Source organism: Etheostoma cragini, chromosome 5, assembly GCF_013103735.1.
Source record: "Etheostoma cragini isolate CJK2018 chromosome 5, CSU_Ecrag_1.0, whole genome shotgun sequence".
In the NCBI taxonomy this organism is placed as follows: domain Eukaryota; kingdom Metazoa; phylum Chordata; class Actinopteri; order Perciformes; family Percidae; genus Etheostoma; species Etheostoma cragini.
In genome coordinates, this window is record NC_048411.1 from 12,125,140 (window position 1) to 12,146,896 (window position 21,757).

The 21,757-nt window shown below is 38.8% G+C and overlaps 3 protein-coding genes across 4 annotated transcripts; 1 reads left to right on the plus strand and 2 right to left on the minus strand.

The window, feature by feature from the left end:
• Positions 1–7,782: 7,782 nt before the first annotated feature.
• c5h2orf68 (chromosome 5 C2orf68 homolog) lies at positions 7,783–11,240 on the minus strand. The gene is made up of 5 exons (XM_034871769.1): positions 10,998–11,240; positions 10,138–10,271; positions 9,909–10,054; positions 9,665–9,812; positions 7,783–8,967 (listed from the first exon to the last, which is right to left on the minus strand). Exons 1-4 carry the CDS (start codon positions 11,105–11,107, stop codon positions 9,690–9,692), a joined length of 513 nt encoding a protein of 170 aa, XP_034727660.1. The 5' UTR covers positions 11,108–11,240; the 3' UTR covers positions 7,783–8,967; positions 9,665–9,689.
• Positions 10,984–16,348, plus strand: usp39 (ubiquitin specific peptidase 39). The gene is made up of 14 exons (XM_034871762.1): positions 10,984–11,061; positions 11,736–11,809; positions 12,140–12,218; positions 12,332–12,426; positions 12,510–12,646; positions 13,018–13,170; positions 13,263–13,488; positions 13,602–13,676; positions 13,774–13,841; positions 14,016–14,204; positions 15,021–15,163; positions 15,361–15,496; positions 15,580–15,666; positions 16,252–16,348. Exons 1-14 carry the CDS (start codon positions 11,021–11,023, stop codon positions 16,303–16,305), a joined length of 1,557 nt encoding a protein of 518 aa, XP_034727653.1. The 5' UTR covers positions 10,984–11,020; the 3' UTR covers positions 16,306–16,348.
• Positions 16,349–16,514: 166 nt separating this feature from the next.
• Positions 16,515–20,215, minus strand: sftpbb (surfactant protein Bb). Of its 2 annotated transcripts, none has more exons than XM_034871766.1 (11): positions 20,058–20,215; positions 19,729–19,781; positions 19,451–19,525; positions 19,003–19,125; positions 18,758–18,886; positions 18,570–18,650; positions 18,292–18,475; positions 18,042–18,184; positions 17,789–17,869; positions 17,419–17,529; positions 16,515–17,025 (listed from the first exon to the last, which is right to left on the minus strand). In XM_034871766.1, exons 1-11 carry the CDS (start codon positions 20,107–20,109, stop codon positions 16,987–16,989), a joined length of 1,071 nt encoding a protein of 356 aa, XP_034727657.1. In that variant the 5' UTR covers positions 20,110–20,215; the 3' UTR covers positions 16,515–16,986. The 2 variants fall into 2 exon arrangements, with proteins under 2 accessions (XP_034727657.1, XP_034727656.1); XM_034871765.1 differs by having other exon boundaries at positions 18,752–18,886.
• Between the last annotated feature and the right edge of the window lie 1,542 nt (positions 20,216–21,757).

Consider the following 21,757-nt stretch of genomic DNA (forward strand, 5'->3'; position numbering starts at 1 on the left):
GGTCACCCTGTTCCCTTTTCCAAGAATGCTTGTATAACGTCTACTCTAATGCACATTTACAGATTTTTTTTTTCTGTCACAACCGGGACTATCAGGCTATACTGCAGTGATGTCTTGACTAATACATAGATTGCTATATGATCAAAGATAAACATAAATTGAATTTCACAGGAATGCATTGAAATCCCACAGTAAAGCAATATTGACGTATGAAAATTGTTTTCCCAAGTCTTGGTAATCAGTGGAAAACACAAAATAAAGTAATAAATAGATTTTTTCGTATTTCAAAAGCCCTCTTTGGAAAGGCCCGGATGTTAGCTTTCATGCTAAATAATCAGAACGACGTTATAGCTTGAAGTAATTTGGAGATATCAATCAATATGTAACGTGACTTATGGATTCATAATTATGGATTTATTGTACAAAGACACATATAAGCTCTCCATTTTGGTGTGATTAAAAGGTGGGAATTCCTTATGTGCAGCCAACATGCACTACCCTCAGGTCTGTGATACAGTGAGGAAAAAAAGTATGTGAACACCCGGCTATTTTGCAATTTCTCCCACTTAGAAATCATGGAGGGTCTGATATTGTCATCGTGGGTGCATGTCCACTGTGAGACTCATAATCTAAAATAAAAAAATCCAGAAATCACAATTTATGATTTTTACTACTTTAACTACTTAATTGTATGAAACGGCTGCAAATGAGTATTTGAACACCTGATGAAATCTATGTTAATATTTGGTACAGTAGCCTTTGTTTGGAATCACAGAGGTCAAACGATTCCTGTAGTTTTTCACCAGGTTTGCACACACTGCAGAAGGGATTTTGGCCCACTCCTCCACACAGATCTTCTCCAGATCAGTCAGGTTTTTGTGCTGTTGCTGAGAAACACGGAGTTTGAGCTCCCTCCAAAGATTCTCTATTGGGTTTAGGTCTGGAGACTGGCTCGGCCACGCCAGAACCTTGATATGCTTCTTGCAGAGCCACTCCTGGGTTATCCTGGCTGTGTGCTTTGGGTCATTGTCATGTTGGAAGACCCAGCCTCGACCCATCTTCAATGCTCTAACTGAGGGAAGGAGGTTGTTCCCCAAAATCTCGCAATACATGGCTCCGGTCATCCTCTCCTTAATACAGCGCAGTCGCCCTGTCCCATGTGCAGAAAAACTCCCCCAAAGCATGATGCTACCACCCCCATGCTTCACAGTAGCACACATATGTATTGCGAGATTTTGAAATTTTTTTATTTTTTCTGTTTATGCATGACCTGTGAACAAGTGAGCACTTTTTGCTTCATTGAGTAGCAGCTTTTTCCTGACATGTGACAAGTAGTTTGAACCACGTTTTTGAAGTAGCTTTAGTCAACCACAATATGGATTTCTCCATAGCTTTTCTATATCTCAACTTCTTCCACTATAAACCTTACAAATTATAGAGTGTGGTCTAGACCTGCTCTATCTGTAAAGTGTCTTGAGATAACCCTTGTTACGATTTGATACTATATAAATAAAATGGAACTGAAGTAATTGGTAGCATGCTTTCAAAGTAGCTTCGCCCATCTCTTCTTGACAGAGAGAAGTGCAGGGTAAGCCTCTTGCTCTCGGAAACAGTTCTGGGCAGTGTTTGACCCCAATGCCAACGACCCCTATTGACCTCTGACAGCTGCCTGGACCCAATGAAAAGGTCAGAATACTTTTAGCGTGGCAGGTAAAATAGCTCCGGGAGATTAACAGCATAGCCAGCTACCTCAGCATTTTCGAAAGCAGCAGACCAATCTCCGTCTTTCTTTGACACCAAGCATAATTGTGTATTTAGTTGTTTTTCCTGGATGAACCCCCCTAAATACTTACTCAAAGTACAACTGGGACATAATTTACAAAGGGTTTCATGTGTCTAGGGTATGTACTGCAGGCGTATACTCTGTATAGGCACAATTTATTATCACCCCGCTACTAACAGCCCTTTTTAATCAACATCCACTTTCTGAGATTACGCCCAGAACGTGCTTCCACCACCAAATAAGACAGCCATTAGGCTCTGTGTAACACCAACAGGCCAGCATTCAAAGCACATACTGCATTGAATACGTCATTTAACATTGTAATCTTCGGGTTGTCACATTATGTCAATTATTGTTCAACATCAGTGATTTACATCATGAAATCATTTTCAAACAGGTTAACAAATGGTTTGTGTATTCATAATTTACAGTGTTTTGAAGCCTGAGTTGAACCAACATGTTTTTTCTGCAATATAAACAGATAAAAAAAAAAATGTCCAACCCATTTCCCTGAAGGACTTGTAGTCAATTAAGAATCCTATCATCCCAAATGTATTTTTGTTGGCCAGTTACATACCAAGCTAACCTGCAGATGCCAGCAGACAATGGTAATTGTTATTTGGTTTAAATTTGTTCAAGACAACCATAGATCTCTTTAGGGTGTAGTTAACTATTTACTTTAAGGATTCCAAACTTGTGTTAACAGTGTTAACAATTAGGAACAGGGACAACGGAACAATGACCTGAGAGTTGTTTATCTAGTTAAACAGAGGAATTCATGTGTCCAAGTGGACCTTGAATTGACAGAGATTAGACACAACAGCGCAGAAATGCATACGTTGTGACTGTGGCCATTTGGAGATCTCAGTATTTGAACAACAACATTTGGCCCTCTGTCCCGGTGTAAGAACACAATTATTTGACAAAACAGTACAATTGTTTATTTGGATGCAGGAAATGAAGCAAATGGCAAAGTGGGATGAAGCATTTTGTCGACACTAAGCCGAGAAAGTGCAAAGCAAAGCAGCTTAGAAAAGGACTTTAGACGTTTAGTGTTCTGCTGCCGTCTTAATTCAATTCACTTCAGTTTATATAAGAAAGGGACAGTGGAAATGGATAAAACGCATGATTAAACATGGGTAAAAATGCCAGAATTAACCAAAAGGCTATTTTTCACCTCAGTGTTTTGCTTTTCAAAATTAAAATAAACAAGAAAAAAAGACATCACAAGCAGAGTAGAGGTAAAGAATTTTCAGAAACAGCAAAACATATTTTCAATTTCCAAAATCTTTTAAAAGACGATACCATCAGTCATGGCCATGTACTATGAACAATTAATTTGTATTCTAATCATCTTACCATCTTATTAACCTGTGCCCTATTAACGTCTCCCTCATGAGTGATATAGCCTATTTCATCTATTTATCACTGTTGTGGTAAGGAGAGGGCTCCGGTCTGTGTTGCTTGGCTGTGTTTTGATGCGTGCACGGCTTCATGTACTGACTGTGGATACTGTTGATGTGTAACTGTGCTAATGTCTTGCTGCTTCCTGTAGCTCTGCATGGCTTACTGATGAAGCTTATTTGTTGCTCCAGCTGTCTGTATGGCGTCTTGTTGACTTCTGTCAGTATAGTTAAACCTGTACTAATGCCTTACTGTCTCCTGTTGCTCTGGTCTAAAATCATCTGGCCAAAGGACTACAGTTGAAAATTAACCGTCTGGCTAACAGTGGCACATTTACAGAAATGTGATTAATGTGTGTTGTCTTTTTATAAAAAAAAGAAAGAATACCTGGCACCAGCATTGTAGACACACAAATTCATAAAATGTGTACATCAATGTGTCTCATTTTATATATAAAATTTGATACAAATAATTTAAAAATTATTATTATTATCATTAGTATGATTACTTTTCACCATTGTAATTCCTAATTATGTAAATACTGTATAATAACATTCCTTTAACTATGTAAATACTGTACACATTTACACTCCTTATATTTTCACTCTAATATTTTTACTATTTGTGCAACTGCAACACAGAGTTTCCCTTCAGGGATCAATAAAGTATTTCTGATTCTGATTCTGCCTGCGCAGTATGAACAAAGGGACAGTCAGATGCCAGTTTTTTATGAATGTTATTGATATCTAATTACTGCATTCCTGGATAAAATTGAATAACAGCAATAGTTGAGATGGTCTCTGAAAAGCTCACAATAATAGAATAATAAACATAAAATCAACACATGGTAATATTGCAAGGCTTTCTGGCCCACATGATCTGCTGGGCCAGAACTGTTTGACCTTTAAAAAAAGAACATGCTACAGTCCCTTCTTAACCCCAACATACATTTCTCACATGCTTGTACACTTTTAGGTTAATTTTGCTAATCTTATGTCATTTGAACTGGTTAGCTTAGTTCCACCAGGATTCAGTGTGTTTACTTTAGCAGAGTTTAAACAATGAAACTATTTGCCAATAGTAACATGCATTACTAAAGTTCAGTCAGTCATCTTAGCAGTAATGAAAGCACTTTTACACAGTTGGTAACACCCATACAACAGTTCTCAGGCAGTGTAAGATTTGTGCAACGCTAAAAATACTGTGCAAAATGAACACATTAATGTAACAGACAAAACTGCTATGTTGTAGTGTTGAGTTAATCCCATTCTGTTGTAGTACAGGAAACCTGGAGCCTTTTCAGTACTGAACTGATAACCTTATGAGCTTTTTCACTAATTAGCTTTGTTACTATGCCACATAAATTCTGCCAGCTTTGTTAATTAATGAGTGGATCTTGTGGTCTGCCCATGTGGTCGTTGCACCATAAGAATAAGAGTTTTGGTGTTAAGGAGACCTGCATACTTACTTTTCAGGTACTTTTGTCTCCCATGGCAACACCAAAAGGCTTAGATTAGATAAAACATGCTTACTTTTGTTGTATTATTCATGAAAAGAAGTTATTGGAAGATGGTGATTTACAACTTTATGTTTTGTAATACAGTTTTATTTCCACACATAAGGTAAATGTGAAGGTGTATAAAAGTTTTGGAGGTTGAATTACAAACTCTAAATAGTTTGCATCTACAAACTGGCATTATGAATAATGTCTAGAAGAGCCTGTCCAGTTCATTTTACAAAGTAGCTATGTCATTACAGTTACAGTATCTAAAGCTATGAGCAGTACTAATATCAAGTAGCATCATCAAATTCAGACCTCATGTCCTGTGTGCAGTGGGACTACAGCAGCTGTCCATTTCCACAGAGAAATTGGCTCCGTCAAACGTCTATATTTAACTCTGAATGGTGGGGGGGTTACACTTCCACATCCTTGAATGGGCAAGATCATTCATGACTGCACCAGCACTACCAGGAGGCTGCTGCAACTGAAATATCTTCTGGGAAACTGTACTTGGAGGGAATTGCACTACACACACAGTGTGAGGCAATGACAAGCTGATAAAGCATCCCACTTTTACATGCACACAAGATCTGCACCGTTACGATGTTGTTGGATAAATGTTAAAAAAGGTACAGTTTTGTGGCACATATCTTTGATACAAGTTTATTTCTCCTTAACAAAAAAAAGACAGAAAATTCTTCCCATAACAAATAGCTTAGAGGACACCACTTGTGCTCTGATCTCATCTGAGACAAAACAAAGTACTACAGACACTTAAACAGAGCAGAACAGTGGGACCAAATATTGTTGCAGACTGAAAGATAAAATGTCTTTAATTTCCTCACTGGCAACGCACCCTATTTTAGCCCAACGGTGTAGAGAGTCGTCAGAGTGTAAAGGGCAGAAACAGGTCAGCTGTTTAGCTAAGGTCAGTAGACGTGGAAGGATTGGGTGACAGCTGATGCAATAAAGCCACACATTGCTCTTTTTCCTTTTTTGCATGTGATGAACTACTCAATTTCACTCCAAATTGTTAACATAGGGGCCATTAAAACTGATGTTGGTTCAGCAGTTATTCTCAAAATGAACATTCCGACTTTAGTAGATTCATGTTTGTGCTTTTTCATGATTCAGCAACAAATAAGAGTAAGGAAACAATGTTTTCTAAACTGTTTCTTCACAGCTTGTCTTTCAATTTGTAATTTGTTTATCTTGGTTGTAAACGGTTTTTGAATTTTCTTTTACTGTACTTAACTGTTTTTATAGTCTAATGTGAAATGCAAATGTGTTAAGTATAGTCCTGTTTTATGCAAACTATTCTTTACTCATACTGCCTTACTGCACAGCCTACATGTTTGAAAAATGTAAAAACAAAAAGAAATATAACATTTACCGAAACCATCTGCATGTTATGTAGCATATGTTCAGCCAATAGTTAACTCTGGAAATGTTGTGTGATTTGTTCATTGAGTAATAACATCTTATCTTCATATGTTTGGTTTTGATGGTTACAAAGGTGCTCCCGATTACATATATGCACCTTTGAATCAACCGTCAGTGGCATTCGTCACTGTTGATAATTATTAAAGTCGTTTTAGACTCACTTTGTCATTGAACCCAGCCCAGCCTGAGTGCTATAGAATGTAGAACGTCTTTGAGATTACTTGGGTTGCGTAAGCTTAAAAGCTACTTTATAAAATGGTCCAAAATATGAATGTGAGGTAGACGTGTTGATCCTATTACAAACTCCCAAATGTGTGTGTTGTGTTACACTAGACTATCATAAGCATATTAAAGTAGTTTATTTCAGTTTATTTGCGGTCAGAACTATAGAGAAATCAAGAGACGATGCAGGATGAGGAAAACTGGGCCCTTGGCCTGGAGCGTCACCGTTTTGGTCAAACAAATAAAAGAGAAAGTAAATATAGGCCACATATTCTGCCTATTAAGAAAACACAACTCCATTAACCAAGATACATAGAAAGGGGCTGCTAATATTATGTTCTTTTGTGTTTAACAATGGATCTTTGTTTATAATATTTACATAACTATTAGAGTTTAGTACCTCAATAAATAAATAAGTCATCACTAACACTGTGATGTAGGCCATGATGAGATGGAAGCTGAAGCTGTTTGAGTTTCCACTCCTGAGGCAGATATTCTCACATATTTCTGCCAGCCTGCCTGTCACAACAGATATCTCGGTAAATTGCATGTTTTCAAGCATTTAAAACAAAGAATTTCCTGCAGGGTATATAACTGCACCGACTGGTTGTGCATTGTATAACATTGTAAAACTACACTGAGAGGGGATGGTGCGAGTTGTGACTGCGTCACTTTCAACCAACTGACAAATGGTGAAACTGGAGATAATCTGGCGAGCAGTGGAGTGGTGACATGGAAATAGTCCCCCCCTCCCATAACTTCAGTCACATGCTGAATGGAAGAAGAAAAGTGAGCTGGAGAAGGGCGTTGACAATCTATTGGGGAGTGTCTCTGTTCCACCAATAGCATAGCAGGGAACACTGTAGAGACTTGGCCCGCCATGTGGGCAGAGGATGAAGTTTGCATATTTTTATGCATTAATGAAAACAATGAATTAAGCTCCTACTCTGGTGAAAATCAACAGCTCTGCTGTCAAAATGTCAACCTAACTTTGTTTTTTCCCACAGCCGGGGCATGGTCGCGGAACTTTGTGTCCGCTTTTCAGCATGGTGATGGGAGGAATTTGTCTATTTATGTGAGGATGGATGGGACAGCAATACATTTAACACTAACATTTTATCTGATGAAAGGGAAATGCTATGCTTTTTATAAACACAATCTTTTTTTTAGATGCGTCCCAGGGCCGTATAAATACCTCTTCTTTACATCAATGTTGTTGTAGGTGTGTAGGTATCAGAATGCCCGGCTGATTCTAACTAGCTGTGTTTGTCTCAGGAGTAAAAAGAAGCCAACAACACAAAAAGTATTCCACCAGGTTGAAGGGAGGTAAAAGAAATGAAAATGACTGATACCAAAACAGGCCTCTTCATCAAACAAGCAGCCACCATTATATTATATGATATATTATACACCAGTCACCCTGGAAATCCAAGGTTTAGCTCTCCAGTTTATTTGTACGTTTTGAGTTAAAACTGATGCAAGTTCAACAAGTAGTACCTGAAGTATCCTTGCCCATAGAAGTGACATTTTCAGAAGGATTATTAATTTGTTTTAATTCTTTCTAGAAAATTAGAGTTTGGCTATTTGTCTTTTATTCTCTACACTGTTACTTTGCATTGCTTATTAACAAAAATCCAATTTGACTTATGGTTAAAACTAAAGTTTAGACACATAGAAGATGGCGCGCAGTGTGAAAAGCTGATTCATACCGCCACCTGCTGACATGATGTGAAACACTTCAATCACTCACTTTAAACTGATGCAGTATGTTGCCATTACCCCAATACTATATTCCCACCAAAATGTATATTTCAGGATAGAAGTGATCAAAATTATTTCCCCCACAGATGTGTTTTTACAACATATAATTTTATGGCTGTTCAATTGGATTAGTGCACATTCAGACACACTTGGAGAGTTTCAAATGCCTTATCTATGTCATTTTATACATATACTGAGTTGTGTCCTCAAAATATTACAGTATCAAAAATAAAAGTATTTCAACAAGCCAAAATAAATTAGAATACTGAAAACAATGAAACACAGTTTCCACACAAACACATCACAGACATTCACTAAACTCCCCAAAAAAATTCCCACATTTCTAAACACAGAATTGCTGATAGACCGATGTTCCCTTCACAGCATTTAAAAAAAAAACCGTCTAAATCTTTTTTATAAAAACTAGATCTTTGTAAACACAAGAAACAGGACCTATTCAACAGAGGAGGATGGTTAACAGTGCTCTCTGTCAAAGGGATACCTACTCCTTTCTGCATTCAACTGTTAGAAAGTATAATCATCATTTTACAGGTCCAGTCAACATCAAGGTGTACAATATGTCCTTAAAGTTATGAATGAGGGTCCATGGTGAGTAAAATGTAGTAAACATGACAGTTAACTCCCAACTATACTGTCTTTGATAAGTGCTGTTCCTTCTCCTTAGATAACAGAAGAAAGATTATTTGTGGCTCATCAAGTTGGATCTCTGCGGACAGTCACTGTTCATGATCCCAGAGTCCTCCTTTTACACTGTCAACAGCATTGATGCTTTCCACAGTGTAGAACTGCAAATGAAGTCTTGCTCCTCTTTGTGTGTAGCCCCTCTGTCATCTGGAACACTGGGGAGACTGACGCCACTCCGTCTGGCTTGTTTATTTTCAGTAATTTTACTTTTTCTCACAAGTACCTAGATGATTTTATTTGATGTTTATATTTAGTTCATTGGCAAAGTTCAATACTTATACAGAATATAGCTACGCATTTCATCATCCCTCCGCCATACTTTGTTTTTATACGGGGTTAGTCTGAGATGATGCCCAATGACCGAAGGATGCCATGGTGACCGGAGGATGCCTAAGCCCACACCCCAGGCCACTAGGATAACATACCCACAATAACTTAATGCATAGCCTACATCTTCTGGATTAAGGATGAGAAATAATGTAATAAGTGAACTCTATTGGCTATGGGGGAGCTGTGCACCTTCTACCATGGACTGGACTTTCTGTGTCTCGCGGAGGTGTGGCAGCGGAGCGATGATTTCTTCCACCTGAACCAAGCAGTCCTGCATGCATGGATTTGTTCACATCTGTAAACGCTGCTCATCCATGAGGGGGAGGTGTTCTTGCACTGAAAGTTTTACACCTCTGCCCGCTCACTGAGATCCTCCTCAGCAGGCCTACTGCATGTCCCTTGTGTGAACCTCAACACCTTTATGAGATGACTATAATTTTAATATCCTTTTTTGGTTTGTGAAGTGACCTTGGTTGTCATGGCAGTCGCTTTAAATAAAATGTATTATTATTATAATAATCCACTATTTGAGAACATCACTCAGCGTTTGTCTCGTCTTTTGTCAATTTCCTTTCGAATTCGAGCCACTAGAGCTGACCTCATGGCTGGATCTAGGATGTTCTTCTCTGTGACACGTTCCACCACCTCCTCAGGCTTATCCTCCTTTAAAAACAGAGACATCATGAGGGGAATTAGGACCAAGGCAAAATAAAATAAGTCAAAGAGTCAGAAATATCAGTCAAAGGGATCTGCATTAACCTTGTGCACAAGGAAGGAGGTAATGGTACCAGAGTCTGCCTGATAGTCAAGCCAGAAGAGTTCAGTAGCATGGGTCTCAGTCTCTGTGCTTGACCCACTCTCATTAGACTCTTCAGCCTCAGCACTGGCCCCCGGCTCTGATCCATCTGGGAAATTAGCACACACATGCATACTCTGTATTGGATTCAGTGTCCGGCAAAAACACAACAACAAACTGCATCAAACTTACGTCTGCGTCGAGGATAGTACACTTGGATATCAGGTCGACGGGGTCGTCTAGGGGTTGTGGTGTGCCTCTGCCGCTGAAGCTCTTTAGCTTGCTTCACCTCTTTGGCTTGTTTCACCTCTTTATCATAGTCATCCCTTGAAGAGACAATGATTTCAACATGTTGTTATTGCTTGGAAATGTACAATATACCATATGCGTTTCAATAACATGCATTGCAGAATGTCTCTGACATTCTAGCCCAGCTCGTTAAACTACAGCAATACTGGTCTTGCTTTACTGTTTTATTGTTCTACCTGCAATAAAGTAAAGTCAAAGTATATAAATATTTACTTATATACATTTGCTTTATTGAAATGCATTTCAGAGACAAATAAATTGTGGAATTATCAAATGCATATGCCAATTTTTTAGTCAGTACTGAGGTCATACATCGCACCTTATTATACCCATACAATATGATGTAAAAGGTGCCTTGTACTTTTATTTCTTCTTTATCATCTTACGGAGGTCCTGTCTGAAGAACAGCCAAATCGCCTGACCTGTGAGAGTAAAACAGTATGTGGCAATGATAAACCTGGATGTTTTAAGCTAACGTTATGCTATTTTGCCTCCAGCAGTATCCTAGCTAAACAAAGGATAACTTTGGTTATTGGGCCTGTGCGACCTTTCTTTATATTTTTATTTTTAACTTAAAATAAGCTGTATACAATTTTACTTGCCCTGCTACTGAACCTTCCCTTACAACCAGATTGACTTCTATATTTTAAAAAAAATATGTGAGGTTGCAGCTCTAGGTATTGTGAACTAGCTTGTAAGCTAGCTACTACCAGTAGCTAACGGTAGCTAGCTGAGGAAATCACCTAGCAATCTGGTTCCTCCGGATATGGTGCAGGAAGCCATGGCTCATATCCAAGCGGCCCCCACGTTTGTATTTCAGCTCATGCACGTCTTCGTCTCTTAACATATCCATTTTAACAAACAGCTTAAATGCGGTGACAGTATTTGTGAGCTAATGACGCTAATGATTGGTCTCATTCAGATCCATCGAAAGTAGTGACAAAAAGCTACATGCTAGCTTATGGTAAGTTGTTGTCCAAATGTAACACTCCCGGAGTTTAAAAATTAACTAGAAATTACACTTTAAAAAAATGAAACTACATTCACAAGCATTACATGCTTACATTCAGCTTATTCATTTACAATTACTGGCTTCCACACATTTACATTACCTTATTTCACATTGCATTATTTAACTATTTATTTATACCTATATTTTAACTTGTACTATGATGTAGGTTCTCATCTAATCATAATTTAATTAGCACTATTGGAGGGAGCCTGAGACTCAAGATTTTCAGTGACAATGACTTTTGTCGTCCATCTGACAACAAATAACTTGAAAATTAAACTTGAATCGAGCAGCTCAAGGATCGATGAAGCAAGCTTCAAACTCCGGGTTAGTTTCTAGCTGGCTGTTTGTAATTGCGCGACGCGAACGTACGCTCCCACCGCTTGTTTCGACGCGCACGGTGCTTGACCCATTCAACTCTTCGAAATAAAGTTGTGCCTTCTCCGTTGTTGTGACAATAAAACCGCAGACTTACTGTTGTGATGGTTTCTCTGAAACGAGAAAGAGAGGCGCAGGTGGACGATGATGACAACGAAGACAGAGGTACGTTTGTTTACTTCTAACGTGTGCGCGACGTTTGGTTAGCAGGTAACGATAGCTAACCCGATGCTACTTGTAGAAGCCAGTGGTATTTTATTCACGTGTCTGACCAGTCACACACAGGCAGGTCAACAAGTACCTACCCATACAGTGTAATTTGAGCTGTCTTAAATACATGTAATGTACCACCCTTTGAATTCACTGTGCTTCAAATCCAGTATCTGCGAAGTCCTTACAACCTAGCTAGCTAAACGCTAGGTCTGTTAGCATATGTATCGTTAGCTAGCTTAGCTATATTCAGTTGATTGAACCCAGTCTCGTTTTGTTTTGCAGTGCCAGCCAAAATAGGCAGAGGACGTGTACTAGAAGACCGGAGAAGCCGCCACTGTCCTTACCTTGACACCATAAACAGGCAAGATAGTTACATATGCATAGCTAATTTTAGTGCTAAGTTAGTTAGCCCTGTCCTCTCCTATTATTATGGCTCTACAGCTGATTTACAGTCTTGTCTGGTTTATCCATCAGGAGTGTGCTGGACTTCGACTTTGAGAAACTCTGCTCAATCTCTCTCTCCCACATCAATGTCTATGCCTGTCTTATATGTGGGAAATACTTTCAAGGTAGGTGAATTATCTGACGTTAAACCAGGCATCAAAAACCTCGTTCTGCTTCGACTGATTTGCAAATGTATGTGTCCTTGTAGGTAGAGGTTTGAAGTCCCATGCTTACACTCACAGTGTGCAGTTTACTCATCATGTGTTCCTGAATCTGCACACACTTAAGTTTTACTGTCTGCCAGACAACTACGAGATCATTGACTCTTCACTAGAAGACATCACGGTAAATAAATTCATCAGGTTATTGTATTTTTGATTGCAAATGTTTAAGTAATTTTCATCATCAGAACCCTTCTTTATAGAAAATAAACTTAAATCCCACACTACTTGTTATGGGTAGAGCTGAAAGGGTTAATAACCACTATACTAGCTATAGTTGTTTGTTGTACCAGGATTTATTTAAAGGCCATCAGATCCTGTTTTAGAGGTTGTACCACAGTCAATTTATCTAATATTCAGATGTTTTGTCTGACACAGCATCAGGCTCTGTCAGAGCAGTATCACGTTGTCAATATTGAGATTCTGCTTAAAAATACTTTACTGCAAACTGTACTTTTGTGTTAGCAATCTGACACTTTTTCACTTTCTCTGCAGTATGTGCTAAAACCAACTTTCACCAAGCAGCACATTGCTGGGTTGGACAAGCAGGGTAAACTGTACCGAGCCTACGATGGTACGACCTACCTGCCAGGCATTGTAGGGCTCAATAACATCAAAGCCAATGACTACGCCAATGTGGTGTTACAGGTATGATGAACTACCACAGTGAACCTTCTCTGCACGTGGTCCCAAAGGGTTTAAATAGTCCAAATTATTTCATATTTGCGTCTTCTTCCTAGGCTTTTTCCAATGTTCCACCGTTGCGAAACTACTTCCTGGAGGAAGAAAACTACAGGGGCATCCGCCGGCCACCGGGGGACATCATGTTCCTCTTGGTGCAGAGGTTTGGTGAACTGATGCGCAAACTTTGGAATCCGAGAAACTTCAAAGCTCATGTGTCACCACATGAGATGCTGCAGGCTGTGGTGCTGTGCAGCAAGAAGAATTTCCAAATTACCAAGCAAGGTATGCTTTAGTTGCCAGAAATTGTAGTATTGTACTATGCTACACATTTCAGATCTTAAGCTGCTCTATAGAGACTATGTTGTGATGCTGATTCATTGTTTTCTGTCCTGTAGGAGATGCTGTGGACTTCATGACGTGGTTCTTGAATGCTCTGCATGGTGCTCTTGGAGGCACAAAGAAAAGATCATGTGAGTAGTAGGGGAGTCAAAGTTTTTTTTGTATATAATTTATTGCTAGAAAAATGTGAATTAAATGATTCCCTCATTTGTCTTTCTGCGCTCAAAGCAATCATTGCCAAAGCATTTCAAGGCTCCATGCGGATCTTCTCCAAGAAACTTCCACACCCGGACTTGGTGAGTTTCCTGCCTGTGTTATGAAATACTTGATTGACATGGACAATATGAATTAATTTACGAATAGAATAGCTCAGGGTTATTAAAAACTATGTTTTAAATGATCTTAACAGTTTGGCAGATAGTAATATCTTAACTAAGGTGTTTTTTGCTTCTTTTTTTTTTAATCCCCAGACTCCGGAGGAGAAAGAGGCATTGCTCGTGACAGAGGAGTACCAGGAGCAGATGTCTGAGTCCACCTTCCTGTTTCTAACCCTCGACCTCCCAACAGCTCCACTGTACAAGGATGAGAAGGAGCAGCTTATTATCCCGCAGGTCCCCCTCTTCAACATCCTGGGCAAGTTCAATGGCAATACAGAAAAGGTACAGATTTGGCTTAAATATAACAAGCAAAATATAAAAATAACTGAGGAAACAATATTACAAAGCAGTAATTTTGTCAGTAAAGCCTTGGTGTTGATAAAGATTTTTTGCCCCAAACTGGTTTTATTACGTTTTTGACATATTCAAAGCCATTGGCATTTTGAGGGTGGATAATGGTGTACTTTGGACAGGTGCAAAAGCAAGAAAATTACACAATTTAACACAATTTTGACCATTTCACATTATCCACACAGTTCAACACGACTGGTCACAAACCAGTTGAAGGAAATTGAAACCTCAATTTACCACATTGTCCTGCTGCTTTTCATGTTTGGTAATCCTCTCAGATAGAGACTTGAGATCTTGAAAGCCCGTTCTTGACCAGGTACCATTCCTGAATAACACACAGGAAGTTAAAGAAGCTTCTTCTCTGCCGAGCCAGCAGCTATACATTTTCTTTCTGGAGAACCACTCCACGTAAGATCTGATCATTCTTACCAGCGGTTTGGTGTATGACAATATCTCGCAGCTTGTGGGCACTGAGGCATTTTATTCCACGTTTTTCTTTGAAAAACAGACTTTCAGTTTTGTGCTGTAGAAGATAATCTACCTCGTTCATGGTGACCACAGTTCCTATCTTCTTTAAAAGAAATCCTAACATCTGCCAACTACCATTAAATGACAGCTGTACTCTGCAAATACTGGAGCAAAAAGGCAATCGGCCTGGCATCAAATCTCTTCCTTACACTTACCATTTTGTTCTTTATTGAGCACTCTAAATATCCGTGCATGCTTTCCCGTCTAATTTTCATTCAGGAGTACAAAACCTACAAAGAGAATTTCCTCAAACGGTTCCAGCTGACCAAACTGCCTCCTTACCTCGTCTTTTGCATCAAAAGATTCACCAAGAACAACTTCTTTGTCGAAAAGAATCCCACAATTGTCAACTTCCCTATCACGTAAGTGCGATTCATACACCGTAAGACAAAATTCGTAGCATTGATCAAAGTTTCTGTCAGAAGTAACTGCTGATGGTAGTAATGAAAGGTTGTTTTAATGTTACTGTTATGAGGAGTGATGTCATTTACGTGTGTATTTTGTCCTCCAGTATGTGTATGCACTTGTTCATGTTGTCGCTCTGTATTTACCTTAACAGGAATGTTGACCTTCGTGAGTACTTGACAGAAGAAGCTCAAGTGACAGAGAAAAACACAACGTATGACCTGGTCGCCAACGTAGTGCATGATGGGAAACCCACTGAGGGAGCATACAGAATACATGTTCTGCATCATGTAGGTTGCAGCCAGATATTTCTGATATGATTTCTGGTGCAAACAACCCAAAAAATGCATCAAACAATCTTTGTGTTAATCAGGGAACTGGGAAGTGGTATGAGATGCAGGACCTGCAAGTGACCGACATTCTCCCCCAGATGATCACGCTGTCGGAGGCCTACATCCAGGCAAGTCCTCCAGCTTACTCTCTGCATGTTGGAACATTTTAAAAGGCGAAGCTACAGTACAGACAGTTGTAGCTTCTGGTAATGTGATGAACTATTTAAGGTGCTTTTAACTTGTAATGCTTGGGAGTAATTGTAGTTATATGAAAACATAAATAGAGCAGTATTACTATGGTTAACATGCAGGTTAATCTCTAATCGGATACATAAAAAAAAAAATCAAATATCAAAAATCAAATGTTACTGTTGTGCGATGGGCTTTTTGTAAAGATAATTGTATCACTCATAAATGAGTAATGTAAATAGATCTTTATTTTTATCAAATAAAGGAACTAGATCATTCCTCCCTGAAGCACTGCTGCATAAAATCTGACAGCTCTGGTGTATAAGTGGTGGTATTTTGCTGACACTGGAGGACTGAGTTGTAAAAATGAATGATACAGATTATTTGGAGAAAGTATTAGGAGTTTCAGTATAAAGATACCGCAGCTTTCAAAAACATGCCATCAGTTGAATCATTTTTCATACCAGATTGTAGTTTTAAATCATTAAGAAAAAATAGTAACAGAGTGCTTTTCCCCCTCTTAGATCTGGAAGAGACAAGAGAGCGACAATGGCACAAATCACCACACAGGGGTGTAAGTGAGGCAGCATTTTCCTCCGTGTGAATGGCGAGAAGAAAATAACAGAATATAGAAATGAGTTGCAAAAGAGCATCAAGACCTTTTTCTTTATAGACACAAAGAAAATAAATGTAAATGTCTCCCATGTTTTTTCTCTTCTTTTTTTTTTAAAAGTTTTATGTTTTTACTATGTGGAAGTTTTCAAATAAACAAACTCCAGGACACATGTCTGTATGTTGAATTTTAATGACAAACTATTTGATTGTAATTGAATTTTAGGAGAATTCATCGTGTGTATGTGGATATTTGCACCAGGTATCGTAGAACTGCAACAAGACAACAGAGGAAGCAGCTTTTTTGAGTAGTCAGTCTTGAATACTTATCAAGAGCCTATTCTGTATAATTAACCTTTTTTTGTTGCAATTTCTACATTCATACATAGCAATCTACAGAATAACTTCACAAAACTGTTAATCCCGGCAGAAACTGATGTTTCAGACTAAATCCCAGCCTCAGTATTGTGACACATCAAAGCAGAACATGTCATGATTAATATTTATGGCTTATTGATATGAGATGGATAAATAACCCCAAAAAGAAAGAAAAAAATGAAGTGCAATACATTTATAAAAGTTCTTCAGTGCAATACATTTGTGAAAAGAAAGTAGCTCTTTGTGTGCACACAGGGCGGCAGTTTGGTTCACTCCTTCCACACATACTTCTCACAGAAGGCCTGGTTCTGCGGATGCAAATAGAAATAGGATGTGAAACAAATAAAAATAATTCACAAAATCAAACTTCAGACAGTGTTTCAAGTAGTCAGCATAGGGAGGGAGGGACTTAAGGCTGTCCTTTCAAGAAAAAATAGATTTTCCATGTATTGTCAACCAATTTCCAATTTTTCAACAGTTCTCAAAGACGAAAATTATGTAAATTTTAACTGTCTCTTTTGGGCTGGCAAAACCTCATGCCCTTTACCCGTGCTGCAGAGAGAGCATCTGGACTCTCAATGCAGACCCCCGGTACTATAAATACAATATTACTTACTAATTCACCATCACGGAACAAAAAGTTGCAATCCTGAATTAATAGGTTAAGCTCTCTACAAAAAGAAGCAAGATACAGTACTTACACCACATTTCTGAGCAGTTTGAATGTCTTTGCACCAGTAGCTTGGCCCCCAGGTACAGCGACTCTTTCCCAGCGGCTCCAACTGCTTGGAGGCCGCGCACAGATCAGCTCTCTGCAGGACAGACGGGACAAGAAAATGAACCCGACCAAAGAATATGAGTTAAAGTTGTTTATGATTGGGCTCATCATACTATTCTAAATTATGTTAGTAAATCAACGTAATGTTTATACAGTTTTTTTTTGTACTGACACCATTTACTGCGGATAAATCCTCATGTGGATCTGTGATACTGCGTGAAGACTTGTGGATATAGAAATGTCTTCTTTGTCCCTCCGGTAAAACAGGTCATTGTAAAAGAGCTCATTCTTACCTCACAAGCATGCAGAACGTCCATCTGGTTTCCCAAAACTTTTTGCAGTCGGGAGCCATAGAGTTTAGTAAAAGCCTCACACTGAAAAGAGCACAAGAGTCACTTCAATGCAAAGTGACAAAGATTTTGTTTCCTTAGGCTACCTGATTAAAAACTGGTGAAATCACTTCACTGCCATATATTCTATAGTAGTACTGATTTGTGAAGGTGTTACTGAGGGATATTTAGTGTTAGTAGGAGCTGAGGGTCAAACCTTGGGGATGGCATTGGGGTGGTGGACACACACAGACTGGAGAAAAGAGGAAGTCTGAGGTTCGGTAGAGTTGAGACCCAGGTGAAGTCGGCTTAGCACAGCCAGCGCGCGGCATGACTCACAATCAGAGGGGAGGAACAACCCTAGGAAATCAGTGGAGTGTTACATTTGGTGGTGAAAGTGTGAGTTTCTGGTCAAACTGATAAGCAAACAATGGCGTAATGTTTTTCATTATAAATGTGTGACTAACCGGCAACAGGCTGCTCCTCGAACAAACAGACGTGCAAAAGAACACATATTGTGTGAGGTGCAGCTGACGATAAGAGGAATTCGATTATCTGCACGCCATATTTGTCGACAAAATCATCACATCGGTCCTTGTAGCTTTCTGGTACGAGATTACAGACCTCTCCCATGATCTTCCTCAAAGCATCCTGCAGGACAACAAAGAAGATGTGTATATGATGTGATGTATAGTACGGGATATGTGCCTGATGTTATACAAAAAGTGATGGGAAAAAAAGTTACCTCAGTCATATTCTTGGGCAATAGTGTTTCCAGTTTCTTGATAATAAACAAACACAGGGTGCAAGCTGGGTTGAACTGCCCCTAAAGAGATGATAGTTGATAAGATGACTGTATGTAAGATGGAAATAAAAAGCACAAGTTTCATTTCATCTTTCATTTAATAATCACTTCTGCTTTCTCATACTAACATGGGTGCCGGTGGCTGCGCTGACTGCAGAACTGGATAGATCGTTATTGGTGGCATGGTGGGGAAGTTTCAGCACTTCATCCTTGCGGGCAACACAAAGTCCAAAAGCCATACAGGTCTCTCCTGGTTTCTACATAAACAACATTATCTTGCATTAAAAGGTGATCATTGATGTCCGTAGTGTTAACTATTCCCCCCTATGTACTGTATCTTTTAAAGAAGCCTAACTAGGTGCGTAAAACTCACCAGGTGACCTGGTGTCTGCTGCAGGACTTTTGGCAAATACATCTTCACCTGTGAATCACACTCTGCTGCCTGCGGTTGTGGGAGGCTTTGGCACAGAGCATGCAAGGTCTCATATACAGTCTCCTGCAAAAGCACAGCAGTCAGTGCATTGGCTACGTTGTGACAATAATACTGGGTGCGCTGCATAGTACAAAGCGAGCATGTGAAAAATAGCTTGACAAATGTAAAACTTTGAAAGTCATGTTTTAGCACCTTGACATTAGAACATTGGAATTTCTCTCAGTGAATCTGATCACAATGCGGAAGTACATCATTATGAACGTCCATTTTAAGGTCTAGCTTTTAAAGACATTACTGGGATCCCAGCTGCTGGGTGTTTCTGCCAGGTTCCTATTGTACCAATTCCCCAAACCCTTTACATGTGGGCAGTAAAGTGAAACATCCTCACCTTGGTATCTCTGCTGGAAATCATGTTGGCAGACAGCTGGATGACCTGACTGCACTCTGAACACATATCCAACGTCTAATAAAGAGAGGCCACCATGAGATTATTTATTAGACCTGAAAACAATCATGTCAGCCAGATTCATTTCAGATTCAGTTTGTTATTAAAGCACAGTGACTGTATATGGCAATCACATCTCATTTAATTAATAATTGCATTGACTATTTTAAACACATCTTCGTGCAAAAAGAGACTTTAGGATCATTCTAATACAGATTTACCAGAGATTTCTGTTTGATGACTGACAACGGGTCTACGATGAACCTGGAGTCTCCTTTTAAATAGATAGAGAAAAGACAGTGGTGGGGAGAGAAATAGAGACAAAGGACGCTTGGAAAAAGGTACTATATAAATATATATTGACAAATATATATATATATATATATATATATATATATATATATATATATATATATATATATATATATATATATATATATATATATTGCGTCTAACATGTTTGAGGATACGTTGTGATAAATCTCACGATTATAACAAGCTGATTTTTGACAACAGACAGTGATGCGGACATTAAAGTCGTTTTTCTTACCGGGCACCAGAAACACCGCGAGGACCACCAGGATAAAGCCAGATGTTGACATAATGTGAAGAAGCGCAAAACGATATGAAGCGCAGATGATTTTGTGCCTATAATGACATCCGTGTTGCGGCTGTTCTTCTTTGTGGGTTTTAACGGCAGTTGGCAAACTATGTATTAGGTCCATTACCGCCACCATCTGCTTCGGACAGGCATTCATCCTGTTTGATAAAATAAAATGAATAAACAATTTAGGTCTACTTCCTGATCTGGGGATGTCTGTTTCAAATGTCCCCATCGATGCACCAACACAATGATATTTGTAGAATAAGAAATGGAACTGCTCCTATGTGGTCTTGATGGTAAAACAACTATAGGCTACACTGTTCCTGGAGCTGTCCTCTTACTCTTGGAAATAATTTACCCAAAATGGTTGTAACATTTCTGTTAGTTTTCATTACTATAGAAAGATGTGCTGTTTGGTTTTCAGAGACGCCTCAGATGGCTCAGACCCAAAGGTGACCCATGACTGACCCAGTTAGGCCAGAGTTGGATTTTTCTAACATTTACATGTTGCAGCAAATGCTATATATATTCTTTATTTATAGTAAAGTTTATTTATAGTTCTCTTGCCTTGGGACAGCCCAGTGTCATAATAATAATTTAATAATGTATAGTCTTCATTAAGAAGGTTAGATTTCAATGGACCATATGTTCTAGAGGTCCACAAGCAGTCTGTGTGGATGCAAGGCCATTCTGCTCCTCTGTGTACAGGCAGTCGTGCTTCAGCAGGACCGTTTCATTGAGGTTAAACTTGCAGAACTTGCATTTCATTCTTTCATTAGGTTTCTGGCTGGACAACAAACTGTCTTTCAAAGTTCATGTTGAAAAGTTTGTAAAAAAGCTGAAACTAAGGCTGGGGTTTTATTTGAGAACCAAAACTTGTTTTAACACGTCAGCCAGACAAACACTTGTGCAGGCTACCTTTTGAAGTGTTTTGGACTATGGTAATGTTGTCTACATGCATGCTGCCTCTAGTACTCTCCACCTTTTAGATTCTGTGTACCATAGTGCTCTGCGCTTCTTAACTAACTCTTATTCCCGTACTCATCATTGTACGCTGTATGAACTGGTAGGCTGGCCGTCACTAAGTTTACGTAGACAACTTTATTTGTATATTTTTCTGCACAATGCCATGTTGGGTAAACAGTTTATCTCTGTTCCACCAGGTGGCTCTCTCACCAGGTTCCAAGGGTTTTTACTGAGCTGGGGAAAAAAGCCTTCTCTTACTTTGCTCCATGGTCTGGGAATAACTTGCAAAGACTTCCTGGTTAAATAAAGGTTAAATAAAAGTAAAATAAATAAACTCTTCTAAAAGACAAAGTTGACAATATATTGGAACTAAGCAAAGCAGGTAGAAGAGAAACAATTAAATGTTTTTTTGTTTTGTTTTTTTAAATATGAGGCCTAAAGGTCCAAGATGTACTATATTTACTGTAATAAATCAAAAATGACCCCAATGCGTCATCAGATATTAAGGAACCATGCTAAATTGAATACAGTACTATGTTTTCTAGACAAGATATGAACTTGGTAGAAATAAACGTCCTCCTAGAATATGACTTGATTAAAAGTCTTAAAGTATTTTATATTAACTGTACTTATGAATCAAAAGTCATTTTATGATATTTTCTGAAATGTACTTAAGTATT

What these genes read in the sequence shown, in the direction of transcription:
- c5h2orf68 (XM_034871769.1), bottom strand. Translation starts at nt 11,107, where the DNA reads ATGGATATGTTAAGAGACGAAGACGTGCATGAGCTGAAATACAAACGT. An exon ending in CGGAGGAACCAGATTGCTAG is followed by an intron (nt 10,272 to 10,997) that starts GTGATTTCCTCA and finishes TGTCTCTTCAAG; the next exon opens with GGATGACTATGATAAAGAGG. An exon ending in CCTCCTTCCTTGTGCACAAG is followed by an intron (nt 9,813 to 9,908) that starts GTTAATGCAGAT and finishes CTGTTTTTAAAG; the next exon opens with GAGGATAAGCCTGAGGAGGT.
- usp39 (XM_034871762.1), top strand. Translation starts at nt 11,021, where the DNA reads ATGGTGCAGGAAGCCATGGCTCATATCCAAGCGGCCCCCAC. An exon ending in AACTTCCACACCCGGACTTG is followed by an intron (nt 13,842 to 14,015) that starts GTGAGTTTCCTG and finishes TTTAATCCCCAG; the next exon opens with ACTCCGGAGGAGAAAGAGGC. An exon ending in TGTCGGAGGCCTACATCCAG is followed by an intron (nt 15,667 to 16,251) that starts GCAAGTCCTCCA and finishes TCCCCCTCTTAG; the next exon opens with ATCTGGAAGAGACAAGAGAG.
- sftpbb (XM_034871765.1), bottom strand. Translation starts at nt 20,109, where the DNA reads ATGTCAACATCTGGCTTTATCCTGGTGGTCCTCGCGGTGTTTCTGGTG. An exon ending in TCATCAAACAGAAATCTCTG is followed by an intron (nt 19,526 to 19,728) that starts GTAAATCTGTAT and finishes TCTCTTTATTAG; the next exon opens with ACGTTGGATATGTGTTCAGA. An exon ending in ACGTTCTGCATGCTTGTGAG is followed by an intron (nt 17,530 to 17,788) that starts GTAAGAATGAGC and finishes TCTGTCCTGCAG; the next exon opens with AGAGCTGATCTGTGCGCGGC.